Source organism: Delphinapterus leucas, chromosome 2, assembly GCF_059928025.1.
Source record: "Delphinapterus leucas isolate spDelLeu-1000000601 "Yukka" chromosome 2, BTC_Dleu_Yukka2, whole genome shotgun sequence".
In the NCBI taxonomy this organism is placed as follows: Eukaryota; Metazoa; Chordata; class Mammalia; order Artiodactyla; family Monodontidae; genus Delphinapterus; species Delphinapterus leucas.
The window spans coordinates 173084045-173107813 of NC_143130.1; the positions used below are offsets into that span (position 1 = coordinate 173084045).

Here is a 23769-nt window from a genome sequence, read left to right on the forward strand (position 1 = left end):
TAAGCCCGTGCACCACAACTACTGAATCTGTGCTCTAGAGCCGGCAAGCCACAACTACTGAGGCTGTGTGCCCATGCTCTGCAACAAGAGAAACCACTGCAATGAAAAGCTCACGCACCACAACGAAGAGTAGCCCCTGCTTGCCACAACTAGAGAAAGCCCACGCTCAGCAACAAAGACCCAACGCAGCCAAAAATAAATAAATAAATTTTTAAAAAAAGAATAATGCATACGCACAACATTGTAAATCAACTACACTTCAATAAATAAATAATTAAAAAAGAATAATGCAGCCAAGTCCTTCAACCCAAAAAAGACTGTTAATAAATATCCAACCCTCCTCCTTAAAGACAGTCTATTCATAACTGTACCCAAAGGATAGACTTATGGGTCAGTGAATTTTAAAATACCCATCAGAATCCTTATCCTTTGGTAAGAATTACAGCAATGCAGTACCCTGACACAGTGCCTGGCATGGAGTGGATGCTCCATTAATGTTTACTGAACTCGGGTGAATTACTATGTCCAATGTCACTTGGCTAACTGTGGCAGCATGGGCTAGCCTGGGTTGGAACTAGGTCCTTCTGCTACTCAAGTCAAGGCTTTTCCCACTATCCTGTGTACTCTCCCTAGTCTAGGTCATCCACTTGCTGATAAAATTACATGCTTATTTACACCAGTACAAATTAATTTAAGGGTCATAGTAAGGTGTCACCATAATTTGAGTTTTTCAGGTTTCTACGGCTAAAGAAGTCACTACTCTGTTAAAATACTTTTACATAAAAGAAAAACAAACAAACAAAAAAACCCACAAGCTTTTTACACAGCTTAAATCAAGAAAAAAATATGTTTCCTTTTGTTTTGCCCAGCTACCACAGGAAAGTTACCTATACTGATGATTTCCTAAATGTAAACCGTGTTGGAATGTTTTCAGAATAGTAATACTTTAAAATGGTACAACCAACACAAACTGTAAGCCGCAAACTCTAGTGGAACAAATAAGAGTTGGGGGAAGTGGGAGAGCCACTCCATTCTTGCCAAACTCAAGGCTAAATACACATGAAGTAAAATACTATGCACTGAAAACATACAGATGCAGGTTCAACTATACATGAAGCACCTGTTAAGACGAGTCAACTCACAACCTCTGGATGACAAGCGGAAAACAGGTTTTTAAATGTCCGAACGCTGCAGCTTCAGCGCTTTTGCAACACCCGCTGTTACGATCTGTCACGTGAAGCAAACAGGCACAACCAAGCATCACTATTAGAGCCACACTACCATTCACCGACTGGCCTTCTACACACAGTATCAAGCAAAAGCAGGCAAACCGGCAGAGGAGGCCTTCGCCTAACTTTCTTCCTGATGCCAAACGCTGTACGGAGGCCGCGGTGTGCAAGTAACCAACCCCAAGTAAATAAATGAATACCTAGGCATTCTGACATCCCCAAAGGTCCTCCTCATCCTTAATCTTTCCAGAGTGTCATCCCATGAAATACGACTTGTTTGCACAGAACCCCGAGACCCGTCCTTCCCCAAAGGGGCAGCACTGATCACCTTCTTCCATGGACCCCTTTCAGCCAGGTTCACAGACACCCACCCCCGCCCAAACCACTGACTCCGCTGATTCCCACAGGGTAGACTCCATTACCTATGTTAAGTTTCTGAACACGTGATTTGGGAGAGCAAACTTGCTAGAAACAGATTACACGACACTTGAACACATTTCTCGGAGTACTGCCCCACCTGGAGCCAAACAATCCCCAGGGAGGGACTGAACGTCACCAATCTTGGATGACACTCGTTCGAATCGCGCTAAAGAGAAGACTGAGTCCCTCCCGGCTGGCCGCCGGCAGCTCTTACCCATTTGTCCAAGGGAACTTGGGCGAGGGACCCGGTGCCCTGGTACAGGTCCAGACTGAGCTGCTCCAGGCTCAGCTTCTCCTGCAGAAAGTGGCCCAGGTACCTCTGCAGGAGGTACCGACAGGCCCTCTTCTTGATGGACTCCGAAAACGGCCAAGGCATGACGAGGGCTGGCAGCTGGGCCGGCAGGGGCTGCGGACGGCTCCGGCCTGGGGGTCCAGGCTCCGGCTCCAGGCCGCTGCTGTGGCTGCAGCGGCGTCTCAGGTCCCGGCCGGCGAGCCCAGGCCGCGGCGAAGCCTAAGCCCGGGGAGGCCCCTCCATGCCCGCTCGGGGCCGGGAATCCCTCAGGGAGACCCCATCACCTGTGCCGCGCCGCTCGCGTTAGGCCTGGCGGGGACAAGGCGCGGAGGAGTCCCCGTCACCCCAAGTCCGGGGGCTTCCGAGGGGGTCCTAGTCGGCCCAGAGAGAGGATGCAAGAGATCACGCGGGGAGACGGAAAGGCCTGAGGCCGGGGCTGAGGCGGACACCTCCACCGCCGCTGCGCGACGAATTTGTTGTCATCCACGGGGCGCGCTCCCGACTGCGGGACGCTACCGGCGCGTCCGCGAGACCCGGACTCCAGCGCGCGGCCGGGCAAGGCGGAAGTGACGCCACACTGGGGGGCGAAGGAGGCGGGGAAAAGGACCCGGAAGGGGGCAGTTCCGGCTCCGAGGGGGCGGGGCGAGGGCGGGGAGGAGATGGGGTGGCGCCGCAGGTCGCTTCCAGAGGCCTGGGGAGGGAATGAGAGGAGGACGCGGGGCGTGCGCAGGTGAGCAGTCGCGGGGCCGGCGGCGGGAGGCCGGCCGGGGGTCGAGGGGGGTTCGAGGGCGAGCTGGGGGCCCTCTGAGCCGGACGTGGCTCTGCAGGCCGGGCCGTGAGGGTTGACGGCAGAAGCGGCCCGGTGCCCGGGCTGAGAGGGGGTGGGGTTGGGGGCGGATCCGGCCTGGGCCGTCCCAGGCAGCTTAGACCCCGACCCCGGAAACGGGCGCTCGGACGCTGCCGGCTCTACGGGGAGGGCTGCAGCCCCTCTCGAGCATCCCTCTCCCCCCTCACGCCCACCCCCCGTATTGGCCGGTGCCCATAGTCAGCAAGTTATTCGTCGCCCGCCTCATTCAGGTATTGTTTTCCGGAGCTTCAGCTTCGCTGTCTGTCTAGAGGCTTGCAGTTTACAAAGCGCTTTATTCATCCTGCGTGTGCTGCGCCAGCGACCAAGACACTTGAGCTTTCTAGGCAGAACTGCTCTCTCTGATCGATACCAGAACCTTCCGACCCCGCGGAAACCTGGGCAAAGTACTTGTGCGGTTCTGGGAATCTGCGCAGCCGTGTTTCTGCCTTTTAGGAGGCAACTCCTGCAGAGGCGGAGCCGGCTCTTAACTTGGTCCACCCCCGAGAAGGCCTGCGTGCCGCTGTTCCGTGGCCCGGAAGCCCAGTGTCCTGGGTTAGAATCCCGCCCCTGGTGCTCATTAGCCGAGCCCCCTCGAAGCGGCCGCTGCCCTCTCGGAGTCTTCGCCAACTGTGAGCACATTAGTAATATCTTATCTCCAAATATTGTTAGGAAACTTAAACGATATACGTAGGGAACCAGCGGAGTCCCGATACATCCAGTTTAATCAAGAATAGTGAATTAAACCCGACTTTCGCTTTACCAGTTGGACTCCTGTCTTTCTTGGTTATTCCGGGGGAGCAAAGGAAATACCCTTTTAAAACTCAAGCAGACTGGGTGTTTGTCTTGTAACCTGTCAGACGAAATAAACTGTAATAAGCTTACTGGAAAGTCTTGTGGAGTTTGTCACTAAGCAGTTCTGGTATTCGGAGTGTAGAAAGTTTAATTAAAGTTGTAAATTTTATTAGCTGTCCGGTTTTGCTTAAATTATTTGGTATTTCTACCAAATAATTGAGTCTGTCACCTCATTAGAAGAGAGCTTAAAAGTGGGGATGTTTGCCTCCAGGCCCCGTTCAGTAAGATTTAGTAAATGATTTTAAATTTGCCAACACTGTTGATTTATCCTATCTGTGGGTAAAAAGGTTCATGGTTAGTTAATAAATGAAACTGTCGAAAGAAAAAAAAATAGTGAATTAAGACGACCGGGTTAAGAAGATTTTGTTTGTATGCTGATAACTTTCACCAGCGCCTTAGAAATACTAACACAGCCCGCAAGTGTTGGCAGATGGAGAAAGCTCTGGTTCCCCTTTCCACCTTTTCACCTTTTCATTTTGGAACCAGGGTGCTTCCCACTGTACGTAGGTGCTGGGATTGTTGCTACCTCTCATTCTTTGTAGACTTGTCCCAAGCATTCTTGGTAACTTCAGTTCCCTTGCTCTTCATGCATGTTTAAATGTTTGTTAAGGGTCCTTTGAATGAAAGTCTCCACAGTTGGTAATGTGAAAAAGGTAAAGAGGAATTCAAGGAGCTTATGTTCTATAGTGAAGGGGTCACTCCTTTATTCAGTAAATATTTACTGATTGCCTGCTATGTGCCAGGGATTGTTCTAGGTACTGGGGATACAGCAGTGGCCAGATTAAGTCCCTGCCCTCATGGAGTGCTTAGATTTTATTGAAGGGAGGGGAAACAAACAGTAATCAAACATGTCATATGCCATGTGGTGATAAGTGCTGTAGAAAAAAATAAAGTAATATAAAGGGAATGGAGAGCAGAGAGATTTGCCACTTTTTTTTTTTTTTTTTTTTGCGATACGCGGGCCTCTCACTGTTGCGGCCTCTCCCGTTGCGGAGCACAGGCTCCGGACGCGCAGGCTCAGCGGCCATGGCTCACGGGCCCAGCCGCTCCGCGGCATGTGGGATCTTCCCGGACCGGGGCACAAACCCATGTCCCCTGCATCAGCAGGCGGACTCTCAACCACTGCGCCACCAGGGAAGCCCTTGCCACTTTTATATAGGGTATAAAGGAAGGCCTCTCTTGTTTAATAGGTGACATTTTAGCAGAGACTTAGGGAAAGCTGGGGAGCAAGGCAAGTGAATACCTGCAAGAGTTTTCTAGGCAGGGGGAACAGCAGAACGCAAGGCCCATGGCAAGAGCCTGCTTAGCGAGTTCAAGGAACCTCAGGAGGGAGTGAAGGAAAGAGGAGAAGCTGGGGGTTTGCAGGGGAGAGGGGTCATATAGGGCCTTGTAGGCCACTATAAGGACTTTGCCTTTTTATTCAGTCGGTGAATGGGTTTGAGGAAAGCAGTGCCATAATCTGGCCAAAATGTTTACAGGATCATGCTAACTGCTGTGTTGAGAATAGACTTTTGTGGAGGTGAGAGGACCAAAGGAGAAAAAGCAAGACCAGTTAGAAAGATATTGCAATAATACAGGCAGAGATGACAGTGGCTTGGACTAGAGTGATAGAAGTGAAGATGGGAAAAAGCAGTTGGATTCTGGATATATTTGGAAGATAATAAGTCATGTTTATGAATAATTATAATGCTTACCATAAAAGGCGTGTAAACAAAGTGGTGTGAAACTGGGATCCAACCTGGCAGGGAGTTAGACTAGACCTTGGGAGGTTTGAACCAGACTTTTGATGAATGAGCACAGTTGACTTCTTTTCAGGTTGAAATGTTAAGTAAGTGATTTCTTTTGGAATACAGAATTACATTCAGACTGTCCATAGAATGTGTGAAATTTCAAATATCAGAAAAGGGAAATAAAAATTAGAAGATTTTGTAAAAACAAACATGCTCCCTTCACAGTCTTAAGTGTGTTGCCGGGTACGTTTTATGCTTTGTAGGAGAAATTCAGCATAAATTGTTAAGGTTTGGGATCTGTCATTATTATACCTCTAGCTCAAATAGAGTACAGACTCATCCTAACAGTGTTTTGTGTTTTATCAAAGACAAAGTACTATCACAAAATGTTAACAGCTAACATTAATTAAGGGAGGACGATGAAGGTAATTACCAACCAAACATTGTCAACTTCCAAAAAATTCTAGAAAAGATTTGAAATGACAGGTTAGAGGCTATATACCAGAGGCTGAATGGGTCATGTCAAAAAATCATCCATGAAAGAAATCCATGTTAACATGTGAAAGAAAAAAAAAGCTGAGATGTTTTTGTCCTTCTAAGACTTGTGCCTGAGGTAACAGGTATAAGATAATAGTGTTCCTGTGTCTCATGCTTCTCAGAGCCGTGAAAGGCCGCAGCTGCAGCCACTCCACATACTGTAAAGAGCACGGAACTTGGAGTCAAAGGGCTTAGGTCAGAGTTTACTCTTTCTTCTTTAAAGATATTTAAATACTCTATTTTTAACAATTAACAGATAATATTTCTTGAGCTTATTGCGTGTCCAGCACCATGCTAAGCGTTTTCCATATATTCACTCATTTAGTTCTCTTGGGATCCCTTTAAGGTAGATGCTCTTGTTGGCTTCATTTTAGGGCGGCAGAATGTGTGACTAGAGGGATTAAGATATCTTGCCCCAAGTCGCAGAGGAAGTGGCAGAGCTGAGATTCTAGCCCCGATCAGTCTGTTCAAAAGAGCCCTTTAACCATCACACCATATGGCCACTTCTTATTCGTGTTGAGAGGATTTTCCAGACTGTGATGTATGATACAAATAAAAGTACAGTTGACCCTTGAACAACGCTGGGGTTAAGGACGCCAACCCCCCCCAAAACTGAAAATCCACGTGTAACTTGTAGTCAGCCCTGTATATACGCAGTTCCACATCCGCCAATTCAATCAACGTGGATAGTGTAATACTGTAGTATTTATTATTGAAAAAAATCTGTGCATAAGTGGACCTGTGCAGTTCAAACCTGTGTTGTTCAAGGGTCAGCTGTAATCATCATTAAGATACTACATTCTCACCCTCAGCTGACTGTTGTAAGGGCAACTGAAAAATCGAACTTTCTTTCAAAATGTAAATTTGACATCTGTATACTGCTCTTGAAATCATTCTGGCTCTGTTCTTTTGCCATGCTGTAGACATGCAGACAGTCGTGTATGTCTTTCTACTCCTGTTCTTTTGTCATCAAGGACGAATCTAGTCTTTTGCTAGCTCTTTAATGCTGTAAATTTGTGATGAAACAAAACAAAGTCTACTAAATTAAGAAGTAGGGAATAAAGAATTCAGTGAACAATATCTTGATAACTAGTTTCATGAATTCTCCCCAGACCACTAACACAGTCCAAAAATTATACCAACAGATGAAGTAAGAGCGGTTCCTAAATAATTTATGGATGATGTTATAAGGAATCATTTGGAAACTTTTTGCAAGGTGATGCAATCTACCAAAATAACTAAAAGCAACCATAAGGTATTCCAATTTTTGAAGGTGCTGGCAACAGAATATTGCTCAGAGTCTGGTAGAGAGCCAATTTAGAGTTTAAATGGAAAACAAAGAGGTTTTCTATTTCATATCTCTTTAGATACTGATTTATGTTGGTTAGAATGTACCTTATATTAAATATAATACCAAATCCTCTCTATAACCTAGTGGGTTATATAGAAACAAAAAACTAATTCCTGGAGTTTTTTTGGTTTTAGTTCTTAAGCATTCAATTTTTTAGTCTTAGAATCTCATTTACTATTTCTGGTTTCAAAGGAAAGGTTGTTTACAGGGTTGTAGTGTTCTTGCCTATTTTTTACAGTTTAAAAGACTTCTCCAGGAGTACCGCTCTAGTTGCCAGATGGGATTCTGCCCGATTCATGAACTGCCTAATAAAGCCAATTAAATCTTTAAAAAAAAAAAAAAGACTTCTCAAATGAACATTATATATTTCTTCACCATCACCTTCCTGTTTAATCAGCTGAAGCACAATACAATTCTGGTGGCTTGATTTGTTATTACTAGGTTGTGTATGTGTGTCTTTGTTGAAAGTGGGGTGCAGAGTAATTTTATAAATCAGTGTACAAATGGAAAGATAAGCCCTTTTTATTTGAATTACAAATAATGTATGTCTGTAATGCTGCAAATTATTCTGATTTAAAATTTTTAATTTCAAAATAAGTATCTCAGAGCTATTGAAAACATTAAATTTATGTGTTACAGAAAATAAAGTTTAAACTAGCTTTAGCTTCGCCTGAATTCTAAATGTTGTGAATTAATCAACTTTATTCATCTTTACTTTCAAAACAGTAGTTTGAGATTCAGATAAATTCAAAGCTCTTATTTCATTTGAAACTGAAGCTGCCAGTTACTTTAACTGTCTTAGGACTTCCCTGGTGGTGCAGTGGTTATGAATCTGCCTGCCAGTGCAGGGAACACGGGTTCGATCCCTAGTCTGGGAAGATTCCACATACTGAGGAGCGACTAAGCCCTTGCAACACAACTACTGAGCCTGCACTGTAGAGCCCACGAGCCACAATTGCTGAGCCCACGTGCCACAACTACTGAAGCCCTTGCACCCTAGAGCCCACGTGCTGCAACTACTGAGCCCACGCACCGCAACTACTGAAGCCCGTGCGCCTAGAGCCCATTCTCCACAACAAGAGAAGCCACTGCAACAAGAAGCCCGCGCACCGCAACAACGAGTAGCCCCCGCTCGCCACAACTAGAGAAAGCCCGCACACAGCAGCGAAGACCCAACGCAGCCAAAAAACAAAACACTCAGTAGTCTGGCTTCTCTAAGAAGAAAAATGTGTCTGCTTCCTACACCTCATACTTTCTCATACATCACATTTTTTAAAGTTTTTTGTCTTATTACAAACATAATACATTTTTCTGCCATAGAAAATTAGAATATAAAAAATTAAGAAATAGAGAATGAAGGACTTATTAATCAATATCTTGATAACCAGTTTCATGAATCCTCCAAAAACACTAACACAGCCCCCAAATTATACCAACAGAAGTAAGAGCTATCAATAATTACCTTAACTTTTAATAAAGAGCATTATTATAACCGAAGTGGGAAGAGCTATAAAGACTTAGAGAAGGTCCAACCCAGTACTAACATTCCACTCTTCCACCAGCTCCAACCTCTGCCTATTAACTTTATACCCCCAGACCCAGTGCCTGGAATTTTCAGCTTTTTTAGTTAATTCCTTGAGTTAAAGCAGTCCTTCTCTTACTTATTTTTCACTCATATATTTTAGTCAGAGGCAAAGGAAACCCTAGGGGTGGGGAAACATAACCTAAAGAGGACATGGCTTGAGGCTGCCATTTGCTTTAAAATTGTACGTAATTTTGCATCATACTTCATAATATTGTTACTCTAGCAGTGATGTGTATTTTCCAGGAGTGTCTATCATGTTTATCCTGTAGCTTCGTATGCCCCAAGTCACAGAGCTGAGTACTACAGCTTGAGAAGCAGAAAATTAGTAATTTTCCTTTGGTTTATTCGCTCAGAAAGTATTCAGTGAAGACCTGCTTTATGCCAGACACTGTGCTGGTGATATGGACACCACAGACCTTCATTTGCAGTGAGGTATGATAAGTACAGAAGTATCAAAACAAATTTTAAGGAAGGAGGATATAGTGATTAACTCTACCTTGAGATCAGATACAGAATCCTGAAACAGATGTGTCCAAACTGAATTTGGAAGGATTAAAAGTCTGAAAGTAGTGTCAAAATATAATTTTTTAAGTTAAAAACGTGAGCTTTATACAAACATATAGTAAGCATGTGTCAAAAATGTATTTAACTCATTAATGAAAGAACCAACAAGATGGTGAAGTTGATTCAAAATAATATAGGAGAGACCAAAATCAATGAAAGAAAAACTGATGAAATAAGATTCCAAAATTAGCTGAAAACTGGTTAATAAGCTTTCCACTCCTGGCTAAGATAGAGTAACAGGGACCAGATTTACCCTTCCACCTGAAACAACAAAAACAGTGGGCAAAAATACATGAAACAATGGTTTTAAGACGTTGGACATTAGGCAGTGAAGGACAGTGATCCCTGAGAGACAAGATGCAAGCTGTTGCCCCAGATTATTGCCTGGAGAGAATTTCTAGGCATGGCCTTGGGAGGAGAAACCCAGGTAGAACTGGCAGTCTACCTGAATTGCGGATAAGAAGCTAGGATTCCAGGAAGGCCAAGGCAGCTAGGACAGAGTACAAGAAGGTAGAGAGCTTCTTAGAGCCGTGGATAAATACGGAGGATCCCCCTCCAGTCTGCAGCTGAATACTGATCAACACGTAGTTGTGAGGAAACTCCCCAGGGCTGGGGAAGAGACTACCCAAAAGAATTAGAGGAATTTTCAGAGCTCAGACAGGACCAGTGATAGTTCCAGTTCCTCTCACCCAGAATGAAAAATCTCATAATTCATAGGCCATCTGGTAGAGTGCTCAGAAAGGTTTTGCCTCTGTAGTTGGGAAAAAAATTAACCAGAGACTAAACGAGTTTTGATACTGCCTTAAAAAGCCTAAAAGCAAGACCTGAGAAGATCAAGCTTCTCCCAGATAACTACATCCCAGGGCAATACTCAATAATATTTATAGGAATATAAAAATATCAAGCACCATGCAAGGTAAAATCCACACAGTCTGGCATCCAATCAAAAAATATCAGGCATACAAAGAAGCAGTATGCAACCCATAACGATTAGAAAAATCTATCAGTTGAAACCAACCCAGAAATAACAGTGACACTAAAACATTTATTATAATTATTCCATATGTTTAAAATAATTAGAGAAAAGATTGAGCAAATGAAGTAGAGACATGAAAAATATGTTTTTTAAAGAAGAATCCAAGTATAAGAGATTAGATACAGCAAAGAAAAGATTAGAAAAGAACTTTAAATAGCAATAGAAACTACTCAAAGTGAAACACAAAGAGGAAAAGAGTGAAAAAATGAGCATAGGGGTAGGACAACTTCACTTGGACTAATATTCATGAAATTGGACTCTCCAGAGAGAGGAGAGACAAATAAATGTTAGAAGAAATAATGGCCAAAATTTTTCCAAATTTGCTAAAATCTATGAACCCACAGATGGAAGAGGCTCAATGAACCCCAAGCAAAAGAAACATGAAGAAAAACTACACCAAGAGGAACAAAGATAACAATGACATCACATTTCTCACGGGAAACAGTGCGAATAAGATGACGGTAGAGAAACATCTTTGATTTTTTTCTTGAAGGAAACATTTTTTTCTTGAAAGAAAAAAAGTCAGCCTAGGATTCTATACCCAGCAAAAATATCTTTTAAAAATGAAAGTGAGGCTTCCCTGGTGGCACAGTGGTTAAGAATCCGCCTGCCAGTGCAGGGGACACGGGTTTGAGCCCTGGTCCAGGAAGATCCCACATGCCGTGGAGCAGCTAAGCCCATGTGCCACAACTGCTGAGCCTGCGCTCTAGAGCCCACGAGCCACAACTTCTGAGCCTGCGTGCTACAACTACTGAAGCCCATGTGCCTAGAGCCTGTGCTCTGCAAGGAGAGAAGCCACTGCAATGAGAAGCCTGTGTACTGCAATGAAGAGTAGCCCCTGCTTGCCGCCACTAGGGAAAGCCTGTGCACAGCAACAAAGACCCAGTGCAGCCAAAAATAAATAAATAAGTTTATAAAAAAAAAATGAAAGTGATAGGAAGACTTGTTCAGACATAGAAAAGCTGAAAGAATTCGTCAGCAGCAGACCTACACTACAGGAAATGTTTAAGGAAATCATCAGGCAGAAGAAAAATTATACAGATCATAGATGCAGATGTAGATCAACACAAAGAAATGAGGAGCATCAGAAATAGTAACCATATGGTTAAATATAAAATGCATTTTTCTTACTACCTAAGTCTCTTTGAAAAGTAACTGGCTATTTAAAGCAAAAATAATGGGAATTCCCTGGTGGCCTAGTGGTTACAATTCCAGGCTTTCACTGCTGTGGCCTGGGTTCAATCCCTGGTCAGGGAACTGAGATCCCACAAGCCATGACGTGTAGCCAAAAAACAAACAAAAAAACACTGTTAAAAACAATAATAATGAAACAAAAATAACATGTATTATGAAGTTTCTAACATATGTAGAAGTAAAATGTATGACAAAAATAGCACAAAGACTGTATAATATACTCTTGTAAGGTTCTTATATTATTCATGAAGTGGTATAAGAACACTTGAAGGTGTGATAAATTAAAGATGTATACTATAAACTCTAAAGCAACCACCAAAAAACGTTCAACAAAGAGTCAATAAACCACCAAAGGATGTAAAAAAGAATCCTATAAAGTGGTCAGTCCAAAAGTAGGCAGAAAAATAAGGAAAAGGGAATAAAGTACAGATGGGACAAATAGAAAACAAACAGCAAGATAGTAACCACATCAATCATAGTAATCATATCAATAATCATAGTAATCATATTAAATATAAATGGTCTAAACACTCCAATTAAAAGGTAGAGATTATCAGATTGGATGAAAAAGCAGGACCAAACTATATACTGCCTACAAGGAACCTACTTTAAATATAAAGACATTGCTCTTCCCATTCTCAAGAGCTTAAAACAGCCTGTTGTACCAAAATCAAATTCTGTTGTCTAGGTATTAGCACCTTGTCACATTGGGCCATTCCTATCTGTTATTCTCTTAGCATTTTCCTTGTAGTAGACTACCTAGTCCAGTTTCCTTACAATTCCTGCCACACCCTGGGCCTTGTTTATGCATTGTTCCCTCTGAAGAATCCACAACTCTCAAGTATTCTCTGCTTATCCATAACTTTTCATCTGTGCTCATTCAAGCCCAATTTTGACTGACCTGTTCCATGAGTCAAGCCCCATAGTAACTTAACAATTATGTCATAAATCATGGAATGTCAGAGCTCTCAAGAACAGTAAAGAATTTCCCATTCATTCCCCCTTATTCTGTAAGTGAGAAAACCAATGAGGTTACATGGCCATCCCAAGTTTATACAAGTTGAGTGTTAAGTTTGTAGTAGGACCAAGACATATTGTTTTCTCTAATTATACATTTTTTGTGTTATGATTCATGTGCATGGCATTAATATTTGTGTATGTATTTCATGTGCCTGTCTTATTTCTCAAATTAGGCTGTAAACTACCAGTAAACATACTTAATTAGTATTCTAATGCTTAGAAAAGTGCTGGATAAATAAACTTAGAGTCTAAATTGAAAAGATTAAAAAATAGAAGTAATTCATTGGTTTTTACCAATGAAACACTGACAGTTAATTTCCCTCCATAGATTAGCTAAGATTCAAAATAGATTTTCTAACATACCTATTTCCAAATCTTGGTACTCATATAAAATAAGCTGAATTTAGCACCTTTATATCTTGATTTTTTTCAACAGTAATATAAACTCAGTTCATTATATTATCCACAAGTATTCGCAAAGGTCTAGTCCTGTGCTATGTGATACAGTAGCCACTAGCTTTTTAAATTTAAATGAATGAAAATTAAATAAAATTTGAAATTCAGTTCCTCAGTCACTCTAGCGAAACTTCAAGTGCTTAATAGCCACGTGTGCCTAGTAGCCACTGTATTGGACAGCACAGATAAAGAACATTTCCATCATTGCACAGAGTTGTACAAACAATGAGAAGTTGTTTTGCCTACAGAAGAATCCAGGGATTTTTACAGGAATCACATTGATGAGTCAACCATTCTGGTAACCTGACAGCATCTCTAATGTTTCATTAGTAATTTTAGCAGTTGTCCCTTCACCAACATGGACGTATGTGTCCCCATCCTCAATGGTGCAGGCTTCTACAGTTGGGTACACAAGATAATCCATTGAGAAGTAAGAAGAAAATAAGCTTATAGTTCATATTTTACCTTCTCTTTAAATTCATATTTATGTGTTTTGATATGCTAATTGTGATAAGTAAATAAATATACATATGATGAGGTATCTGCTCAAAATATTTTTAGTTATTGGGATGAATAATCAAAGTATAGAAACCACTTCTCTAGTGCCCCATTGGTAAGGCTACCCAGTTGCTCCCTGCTTTGCTTCTGTAGCTCCTTTCATCACACACTGAATTCATGTTTTTTGGCTCTGTGTTCATACTGCTCAAAAGAGGATCTGATTGGATGAACCAGTCACCATCCAGAATCGGGTAGTTGGACAGAGCTCTTGATTCAAGACAATTCATAAACCCCTTGCCAGCCTCGAAATGGTGACTTTAATTAAAACACCCAAATCCAGTTCATTTCGCTGTATCACGGTGCTGGAGTTACAGAATACAAATCATGAAAGCTGTAACTAAGGAACCTTTCCAAAGAAGGCAGTGAGCTTGACAAGTACGCTGGACCTCCTTTTAAAAGTAAATTATGACTGTTCCAAAAAGGAAAGTCAGAAAATGAAGTCTCTTTGACTACCTTTATACTCCTTTCCCTGCTGATAGGATATGGATACTGGTAGGCAGAATAATGCCCCCCCCCCCGCAAAGATGTCCATGTCCTAATCCCCAGAAACTGTGAATGTATTATCAATACCTTATATGGCAAAAGGAACTTCGCAGGTTTGTTCAAGTTAAGGGCCTTGGTTGGGGAAATTATCCTGGAATGTTCAAGTGGGTCCAATATAATCAATCACAAAGGTCCTTATAAAAGGGAGTGCGGGTGCCAAGCGTCAGAAAAAGGAGATAATGTGACCACAGAACCAGAGATTGGAGTGATGTGCTTTGAAGGTGGAGGAAGAAGGGACCATGAGCCAAGGAATGCGGGAGGCTTCCAGAAGCTGGAGAGGCAGGGAAACAGATTCTCCCCGAAGGCTCCAAAAGGAATGCAGCCTTGCTAACACCTTGGTTTTAGATTTCTCACGTCCAGAATTGTAAGAAAATTAATTCATGTTATTTTAAGCCACTAAGTTTGTGGTAATTTGTTAAAGCAGCAATAGGAAACTAATACACATGTTGATACTCAGTCTACAAAGCTTTTATTAAGCACTTTCTACATGACAGACACAAAAATATCATCATGGTTCCGTTTTTTTTAAACCTCTTGTGTAAAGCTGTTGAAGAGCGAGATGAACGAGTGCTTTTTATTTTAGGTAACTCCTAATTCAGTATGCTTTCAGTTGCCCGTAAAATAATGAATTTATTGGCTGCAATAACTGAAAAGTGCAAAGGTTGGGCAGCTGTCAGGGCTCGGGCTTTGTTTCTCTGTGAATCTCTTGGCTCTGTTTTCCCATTGTCAGCATCATCCTTGAGTTTCCCTCATCTTGGGATGGCTACCAGGGACAGCCAGGGCTGTGTGCTGTAAACTATTCTGCATTAAAGTGACTAGAAAAGGGACTTTCCTGGTGGTCCAGCGGTAAAGAATCCGCCTTCCAGTGCTGGGGACATGGATTTGATCCTTGGTCAGGGAACTGAGATCTCACATGCCGTGGGGCAACTAAGCCCGCACGCCACAACTACTGAGCTCGGGTGCCTCAATGAGAGAGCCTGTGTGCCGTAAACTACAGAGTGCACGCACTCTGGACCCCGTATACCACAACTACAGAGCCCATGTGCCTTGGAGCCTGTGCGCCACAACTAGAGAAAACCCGCATGCCACAACTAGAGAGAAGCCCGTGCTGCAACAAAAGATCCCGCATGCCTCAATGAAGACCACGGGTGCTGCAACTAAAACCTGACGCAGCAAAACATAAATAAGTAAATTTTAAAAATAAAATGACTAGGAAGAATTCAGTGTATTGATAAGTTCAGGACAGTCTTCAGTTGGGATTGGGGTCAATCTCACGCAAATCGCTTGGTTACTTTACTCAATAGGGGAAGGGGGGACTTCCCCGGCAGTCCAGTGATTAAGACTCTTCCTTCCAATGCAGGAGGCGTGGGTTCAGTCCCTGGTTGGGGAACTAAGATCCCACATGCCGTGGGGTGCAGCCAAAAACTTAAAAAAAAAAAAAATAGGGGAAGGGGAGGCATTAAGATTCCTCTTGGAAAATCTGGGTGCTGTTAGGAAGGGGAAAGGGTACTGATAGATAATCAAGAGCTTGTCATACCAACAAAAGATAATTGTAATAATACCTTAAAGTAATGATAGCTTAAAATGTTAACTTGTGTAATGCTTCAGTACTAAAATCTATCAATTCTTATGTATCATCAAAGGTTCTGGATGTGTCTGCTATTTAATGCATCATTCAAAAGCATTTCAGAGAAAAATCTCCTGAAAGTTCACAGTCTCAGGAAAGGTGTCTTTCTCTTTTTGTGCCCCTTGGTGCTAACTACTACCCACAGTTTGATGACCTGCTTTACTGACCTGTGAGGATTTCTTATATTCTAGTATTGGATTCTTTGGCTTATCATATCACTATGGTCCTAGTTGCAATGAATTAGGCTCTTTCTTTAAAAGCTTTCTCATGTAAACATCTTTTTCATGTAACAGTTACTATTTCTGTCATCTGTAGTTAAGGTACTTGATTACTTGAGCAAAATAAAGATGTTTGCCATTCAGGATGTTAAGAGATTTATGGTAGACAGTCACATTTCAAAATCTTCAGAACTGACTTTGTAAAAAAATAAAATGGTCTCATTTCTTATACATAAAACCAAGTGTAATATTAAGGAATATAATGATTATTTCTAGAGAAGGTAGACATTTTTAGAAAATCAAATATTTTCACTTTCATATATACTAAGTCAATATTAGATTTCAGTTACCTGACAAATTCCTCCAGCAATAATTGATAAATTTATAATTAACTTGTATTGTTAGTAGTGAGTGACTAATCCTATAAAGTGCTGTGGGAGACAAGATAAAGGACCCTTAAAACGTATCATTAGTTGAAATAGGATTGGAGGATTATATTATTTGTACCAGTTTCCTATGTAGTTTTTTGAAAGAGCTTTACATAGTTTATCGTAAGTTGCCTTTAGCAAATAGTTTTGACTTTTATAATGTGCAAATGACTTGCAGCTATAGGAACTCTAGCACCTTAAGATTTTTGCTAATAATTCACATCATTGGCTGTACAGTAGAATCACCCAGAAACTCTGAAAAAATACCCAGAAAAATCTCCCAGAGGTTTTGATTCAGTTTCTCAGATGGGGTTTGTGGCCACAATTGAGGACCACTAATTTAAAGGATTTTGAACATCACACAGATAGGGCACAAGTTGGTAACTTTAGAAAAAGGGATGGAATTTGTAAGGTAGTAGACAAACAGTACAAATAAATGTTCATAACGAGTTGAACAGTCGTCCTACATTTGGGACAGTGGGTGCTTAATCCATATCAGAGAAATGAAATCTTAATTTACTTGTAAAGCCTACAGGTAAAAAGAAAGTATATCTTATTCTGAAAAGCTGTTTTTACATTCCAAAGCAATCTCACATTTATTAACTTTTCTCATCCATACATTTAGAATTTTTAACAATACTCAACTGCTCCCCCAGTCACAGAAGAGAAGCAAGAACTACATAGCAGACTGGCAGTAATACTGGGTCAAGTTAGCACAAGAAATCGTACTTTTCAGAGTATAATATGTGAGCCAGTTCAAGTAAATAGTAAAAAGAGTTATTCAGTAAGTGGTGTTGGGACAATAGGCTATCCACTTGGAAGATAAAGCTACACAGAATAAATTCCAGACGGATCAAAGAGTTAAATATAGAGATAGAGAATGAGAATTCAAAAGATAATTTAGAGCATTTTAAAATGTAATCGTGGAATGGGGAAGATTGCTTCTTAGGCAAAACCCCAAATTGAGAAGTCATAAAAGGAACTATTGAAGGTGTACCTTAGTAGGTAAAGACTTAAACTTTGATTTCAGACTGCTTAGTTCATTTTTATTTGTTTTTTTTAAATAGGTGTATGATCTTGGAACTAAAAATATCCTATAAATACCCAAAGGTTGTTTAATCAAGGATATACATATTCAAACAATGAGACATCATTCTTTGCCTCTCAAGTTGGCCAATGTTAAAAACGGTTGGAAAGGGTGTGGTGAAAAAGAGCACAGTCCTTCATATCCTGTTGGTGGAATATCAATCAGTACAGCCTTTTCTGAAGGGTGACTCAGCAGTATCTATTAAAAGTTAAAATGAGTATATACTTTGACTCAGCAATTCCAGTTCTAAATATCTCTCCTAGAAAAATAATAATACATTTAAAAAGAAGTAGGTACTAGGAGTTTTACATTGGCATTGTTTGAAATAGCTAAAAACTGATATTCTGAATTCGTACCAATATGGGGATTAACCTTTTGAGGAGAAGTGGAGAACAAGAGTTTTTTGTTTTTTTGGGGTTTTTTTAATCTATAGGTGTCTGTAATTTTGCTGTGAAAAACTACTGAAAATGGTTTTAGGCAATATTTTCCCTAAAAGTTGTTAACTCATTAATGTTTTCCAATAAGTAGCAGTTGTAAGGCATAACTGCTTTTAATCAAACATTAGTATGTGGAGTGTCTTTCTATAAGCCAGTTTTATATCCAGATTTTTGCAGAATGGAAACAGACTGTAATTCCATGGAGCTGAGCAGTGTGTCAGAATTTGAAGAAGATGCAGAGCTTAACGGCTTTGAAGGAACAGATATGAAAGACATGAGACTGGAAGCTGAAGCCGTTGTAAATGATGTTCTCTTTGCTGTTAACACCATGTTTGTCTCAAAAACCCTGCGCTGTGCAGACGATGTGGCCTATATCAATGTGGAAACAAGGGAAAGGAATAGATACTGCCTGGAGCTCACTGAAGCCGGGCTCAGGGTAAGTCATTTTCTCTTTAGGAAAAAAAAAAAAATTACATCTTTACCACTTAATCCAAAAGGGCCGGGAGTCAGGGAGTGGGAAAGAGTGTTAGATGAGAACTTGACACTCAGTAGCTTCTAAGTTTTTTTAAGGAAAGCTTTTTTCCCTAGGAATTTTTATTAATACTAAAGTCTTTCAGCCAACATGGGAAAATTGGATTTTTTGAAAAAGAAAAATCAGATTTGATTTGCAGAGTATTTTGTTGTAACCATCACCCCCCAGATTAACTTATTTCTTATCTCTAGCTAAATATGTTTACCAGAATTATGCATTCTCTGCATTGGATGAGTTTTGCAGCCATTGTGTTGAATATTTTCCCACCTCTTATAAATGTCTCTTCTATTGAAAGGAATACTTGAGGGAATTCCCTGGAGGTCCAGTGGTTAGAACTCCTTACTTTCACTGCCAAGGGCCCAGGTTCAACCCCTGGTCAGGGAATTAAGATCCCGCAGGCCGTGTGGCACGGCCAAAATAAATAAATAACCTTCTGTCTTGGTCAAAAATCTCTGACTTTTCTGTTTCTATAGATAGTTCTCCCAAAGATACGCAGTATCATAAAGTAGAGCACAGGGTTTAAGCAAGTAAAAATGTCACGTGATACATTAAACAAGCACATGAACATCTCTTTATTTCACTAGATTCAATTTACCTAAGATGTATGTGATCGTGTGTTCTGTGTATCCCTTGATAGAGGATCACTTACATTGAAGCCGATTGCAAGGCCAGCATCGTCACTACCCTTAGTTCCCCAACAGCTGAGGCTTGGCTTTGGGAGTAGTCCCGGAATTAACTAATCTTTGTGCTCCCCTTCCTAAATTTGTACCAAAAACTTGCAGTCTTTAGAAGTGGATGTTAAATAGAAATGGGCAAGTCGAAAGTAGAGATAAATGACCCCAGGTAAATTAATTCTGTCTGACACTGTTTAATTCTGGTGAGGTAGGAAACGTTCTAATGAGAGTCAGAAGTCTTACATGTGAATTTGAGTGACCTTGGGTGAGTCAATCAACCTGAGTCCCTACTTCTTTATCTGTAAGTTGGAGATTAAAAAAAAAAGAAAACTGAAAAGTATTTGGGGGATGGTTATGTGAATAAAGTTTGCAGAAAGATCTGGATCAGTTATAAAACCTGACATGTAAGTACTCACATATTTATTTTTTCAGTCTGATTCAGTTAACATTTACTGAGTAACTGTCCTGTGTCAGGAATTAGAAATCAAACCATGCGAATAAGACATGATCCCTGTCCCCAGGTAGACCAGAGTCTAGTGGGGGTAAGAGAGGGGCAAACAAAATTGTAATATGTTGTAGAAAGTGCTGGGACAGAGCGCGGTCCCGAAGTGGTGCAATAACAGCTCTGCTTCTGTTTCTAGCATAAACTTGCGTCTCCTATGGCTTGAATAGATGTCATAAAATGTGGGGTTCATATGGGGAACTCACAAGCTTTAATGAAGTCAGCAAAACCTGAGTTGATTTTGCCCTACACTGTGCTGGTGAACCATGATATAGGTCTTATAATCCTGTTGAAGAAAAAAGCTTTGGCTGTGTTTAAGGGGAAAAAACACACAGAGAAGCACACAGAATAACATTCCCTTTTATCTCACAGAGTTGAGCAGATAAGTAATGTATTAGTAATGAAAGTGGCATTTCAGATAACTAATTATAAGGCAGAATTAAAACTTCAAATAAATTTTAGAATTCTTTATACAAAGTCCAAATCACATAAATTATAACAATATGGACTAATAACACTGTAGTAATAATAAGTATAATTATTTATTATAGTACCTTTATAAAAAGACCCTCAATATATGTGGAATTAAATAGAAGCATGGGGACTTCCCTGGCGGTCCAGTGGTTAAGACTCCGTGCTTCCAATGCAGGGGGCACAGGTTCGTTCCCTGGTCAGGGAACTAAGATCCCACATGCCGTGTGGTGCAGCCAAAAAAACCCCAAAATAAATAGAAGTATGTTTTAGACCATGAAAATGAAATACTATTTTTGTATAGCTTTTTAAATTCTTTCTGTATTTTACATTCCTTTAGGATCAAAAGTAGGTAAAACAGACCTTTTAAATTTTGAGAAAAAAATTATGACGAGAGCATTTTGCTGGTGGTGTTCCTGTATGTTATGAATTGCTTAAATATTACAGGTTGTATTAAAAATATGTGTATTCTAACTATTGATAGAGAAACACAATGTCGGAGAATGACCCATGTAAAAACTAGGGGGTTTTTTTTGCTTTCTGTACGAAGATGAAATCTGATTATTTATTCACTACTGCATTTCTCTTGTAGGTGGTAGGTTATGCTTTCGACCAGGTGGATGATCATTTACAGACTCCCTACCATGAAACAGTCTACTCCTTGTTGGATACACTTAGCCCTGCCTACCGGGAAGCATTTGGAAATGCACTCCTTCAAAGACTGGAAGCTTTGAAAAGGGATGGACAGTCATGACTAAGTTTTTCCGGTTAGAGAGGCTGCTGCTGGTACACAATGTTGACCTAAAGCTTGAAATTCTTCCAGGTGGTCATAGTAGAAAATGCATCTTTGATTTTGTGTCTTTATGATTTTTTGCCTCACATTTAGGCTTTTGATTGAGAACTTTATTGACTAATGAATTGTCTTTCTTAGTTTGTGATTCATTAAGGAAATCCTGAGGCCATTGCTGTGACACCGTCATTAAGACATTCAGATTTCTTCATATAGTATCTCTGGCATTCTGAAAACCTAATCAAGTATTTCATTCTCTTATTGCAGGACTTTGATGCTGCCAGCACTCTCTCTTACATAGGAAATTCTAGATTTGCACAGTAATATAGGAAATAAACTAACTTCAAACTTTGATTCAGCTTGCTAAATCAGGGGTTTGCTACTAGCTTGGACTGACTTTGTAGTAATTATTTTGCTACTAGCCTTATTGGAAACAAATTATCAACTAGTTTCCCCTGCACAAATTTTGAAATTCACTGCTTCATGTAATCTATTTATATTATTAATAGGGACTGATAAAGATGAATTAATTCTATATTACGTAGCTAGTATTACGTGAAGAACAGGTACTGAAATAGTACTGTATTCCTGTTTGCAACAGCCAGCCAAGTAAGAGGACAAACCGTTAGCAAATGAATGCAACAATTACTTGTTTCCAAGATATTTAAGCACATAAGCAAATATAGGAACAGGCTCCATTCTTTTCCTAACAAAAAGCATCTTCAGTGTGTGATTTAAAAGAAAAAAGACTCTGATTTCCTAGAAAACAATATTTTGGCCTGTGTTGATTCTTATTATGAATGTTTGTTTACATAATGTACAGTATATATTCAGAAAGTATTTTTGCTTCAACGTTTCCTTTCTATGATGTAGCGCTTTGGTATTCCCACAGCACCCCTCCTTCCCCAACAGATGTACAGCGTTCTGTCTGAATGCTAAATCTGCAATGTCATATGAGTGCATCGCATTCAACCAAAGGATGAATGAAGCATTCAGAGACTTAATATTTGAAAAACGGAGACTCTGTATTTTATATTTTATTACAGGTACTAATATTTATAAAAATACTATACCATGCTGCTACATGTTTTCAAGTACATGTTGAATAATAAGGATCGGGGAGTTGTTTTTTTAATACTAGTCTAAAGCAGCAACTATAGAAATGTTGAACTAAAATTCCACATCTGGACACACCTTCATAATTTGTCATTTGAAGACTTTTAAAAATCATTATTAAATAATAGGTACTTTTAGGCTCTGAAGATCATGTAGACCAGAGCAAGTTAAAGTTTGGTTTGGGTCACTATTCATTGTCAGAGTTTATTGGAATGCTTAAATTATGTTTGATAAATGAACATTCATCCTTGGCTTTATTTTCAGATGCTGAAGTGTTTGGGTAACGAAGTCTAACTTCAGGTTGAACTTTCTCATGCTTAATCTCAGGCTAAATGTAAAGGATATTTGTAAAGTCTGAATAAAATTCTGTTTGCTAATTTTGAGTTAAGTATGAAGAAAAGTGATTGTATGTTTAAAAATTGAAAGCGTTCATTTTGTGATAAATGTTTGATTCCGAGAGATTCCGTTTCCATTTTTGAATTCTGTATTGTTCCGTTTCGGTGTGAAGTGATTTGCTCTTTTTATTACTATGAAAGAGCAACAGAGAGAGAAGACATTAATAGAACTACACATATCAAAACCTCCACTAGATATTAAAACCTTCATTTTACCTAGATTTTTAAAAGAATTGAACCAGATAAATTAACCCTTGATTTCACTTCCAAAAGAAAAAGAAAGAAAGAACCTCCAAATAAGTAGCTCTTATAAGTCAGTAAGAAAAAAATGAGAATAAGGGGCAAATAATATGATCACCTCAGAAAAATATACAGATGTCCAGTAGTCACTTGAAGGATGTTCGACCAGACCAGTAATTCAAGAAAGGAAAATAGGCTTAGCTATGTTGAGCCATTTTACCTAATAATTTAATAGTTTCTCTTATTTAAATATAATGATATCAATAAAGATTTAGTGAGAGGCATAGTTACACTCTATTGGAAGATATATTGGTGAAACCTTTCTGGAAAATAGTGGTAATAAAGCCTTTACAAAGCTTATAACTTCTGTGCTGGTAATAGCCTAGAAATCTAGCATAGTGACATGATTCAGCAGAAGATATACAACAAGGATGTCATTTTCGCTAATGAAACATTGAAAAGGCTCTAAAAAGTGGTTAAGTTATGCCAGATCCTCTTGATGGCAAAATATGCAGCCATTAAAATTGGAGAAAATTATACTACAGGAAAAAAGGGATTTAAAACTACATCTTGAAAAATAATCTTATATGTAACAGAAGGAAAAATGAAATAAAATATCCTGCAGTGTTAATATAGTAGCTATCACTAGGTGGTAAGATAAGTCATTTTCATTTTCTTTTTCATATTTTCTACATTAGCTTTTATATACTAATTAGAGAAGGGAAATGCAATAGATAACGGTGTTCAAACCAGCTGAAGAACATCCCTTTCTAGCAAAAGCACCAATCTGTGCTGAGCTGTGCCTGCTCCCAGGATCCTTGAAGCGGCAGTATGACTATGAAGAGAATGCACACCTTATTTCCCACAATGACACGCTCCCCACCTTTCCTCCAGGTCCAGAATCAATCATTACACATCCCACACAGCTTATCAGCAGCTACTGGGGCACTGAGCATTCATTCCCTTCCCCCATCACGACACCGCACTATTCTCTCGCCAGTGTTCAAAAACACGAAATGTGTGGTTTGATTGTTAAGG

General features: G+C 40.1%; 2 protein-coding genes and 1 non-coding gene across 14 annotated transcripts in view; 2 read left to right on the plus strand and 1 right to left on the minus strand.

Moving 5' to 3' along the window:
* Window positions 1-2583, minus strand: part of ATG2B (autophagy related 2B) — a 74614-nt gene extending 72031 nt beyond the window's left edge. For 3 of the 9 annotated variants that reach the window (XM_089908176.1, XM_022576154.3, XM_089908177.1), the window contains exon 1: window positions 1864-2580. In XM_089908176.1, the coding sequence (XP_089764302.1) occupies window positions 1864-2025 (162 nt within the window). In that variant the 5' untranslated portion in view covers window positions 2026-2580. Of the gene's footprint in view, window positions 1-1863 lie in introns of all 9 variants that reach the window. The other 6 variants (XM_022576153.3, XM_022576152.3, XM_030761921.2 and 3 more) reach the window with 4 other exon arrangements.
* GSKIP (GSK3B interacting protein) lies at window positions 2581-22555 on the plus strand. 4 transcript variants are annotated; one of them, XM_022576159.3, is made up of 3 exons: window positions 2581-2671; window positions 18179-18447; window positions 20783-22555. In XM_022576159.3, the coding sequence occupies exons 1-3, from the start codon at window positions 2644-2646 to the stop codon at window positions 20942-20944; spliced, it is 459 nt and encodes a 152-aa protein (XP_022431867.1). In that variant the 5' UTR covers window positions 2581-2643; the 3' UTR covers window positions 20945-22555. The 4 variants fall into 4 exon arrangements, with proteins under 4 accessions (XP_022431867.1, XP_089764308.1, XP_022431865.1 ...); XM_089908182.1 differs by having other exon boundaries at window positions 2655-2671; window positions 18189-18447; XM_022576157.3 differs by lacking the exon at window positions 2581-2671 and adding an exon at window positions 2855-3417.
* On the plus strand, window positions 3530-3656 carry LOC115802949 (small nucleolar RNA SNORA27). The gene has a single exon (XR_004023537.1). It is a non-coding gene; the product is annotated as a small nucleolar RNA SNORA27 (small nucleolar RNA).
* Window positions 22556-23769: the final 1214 nt, after the last annotated feature.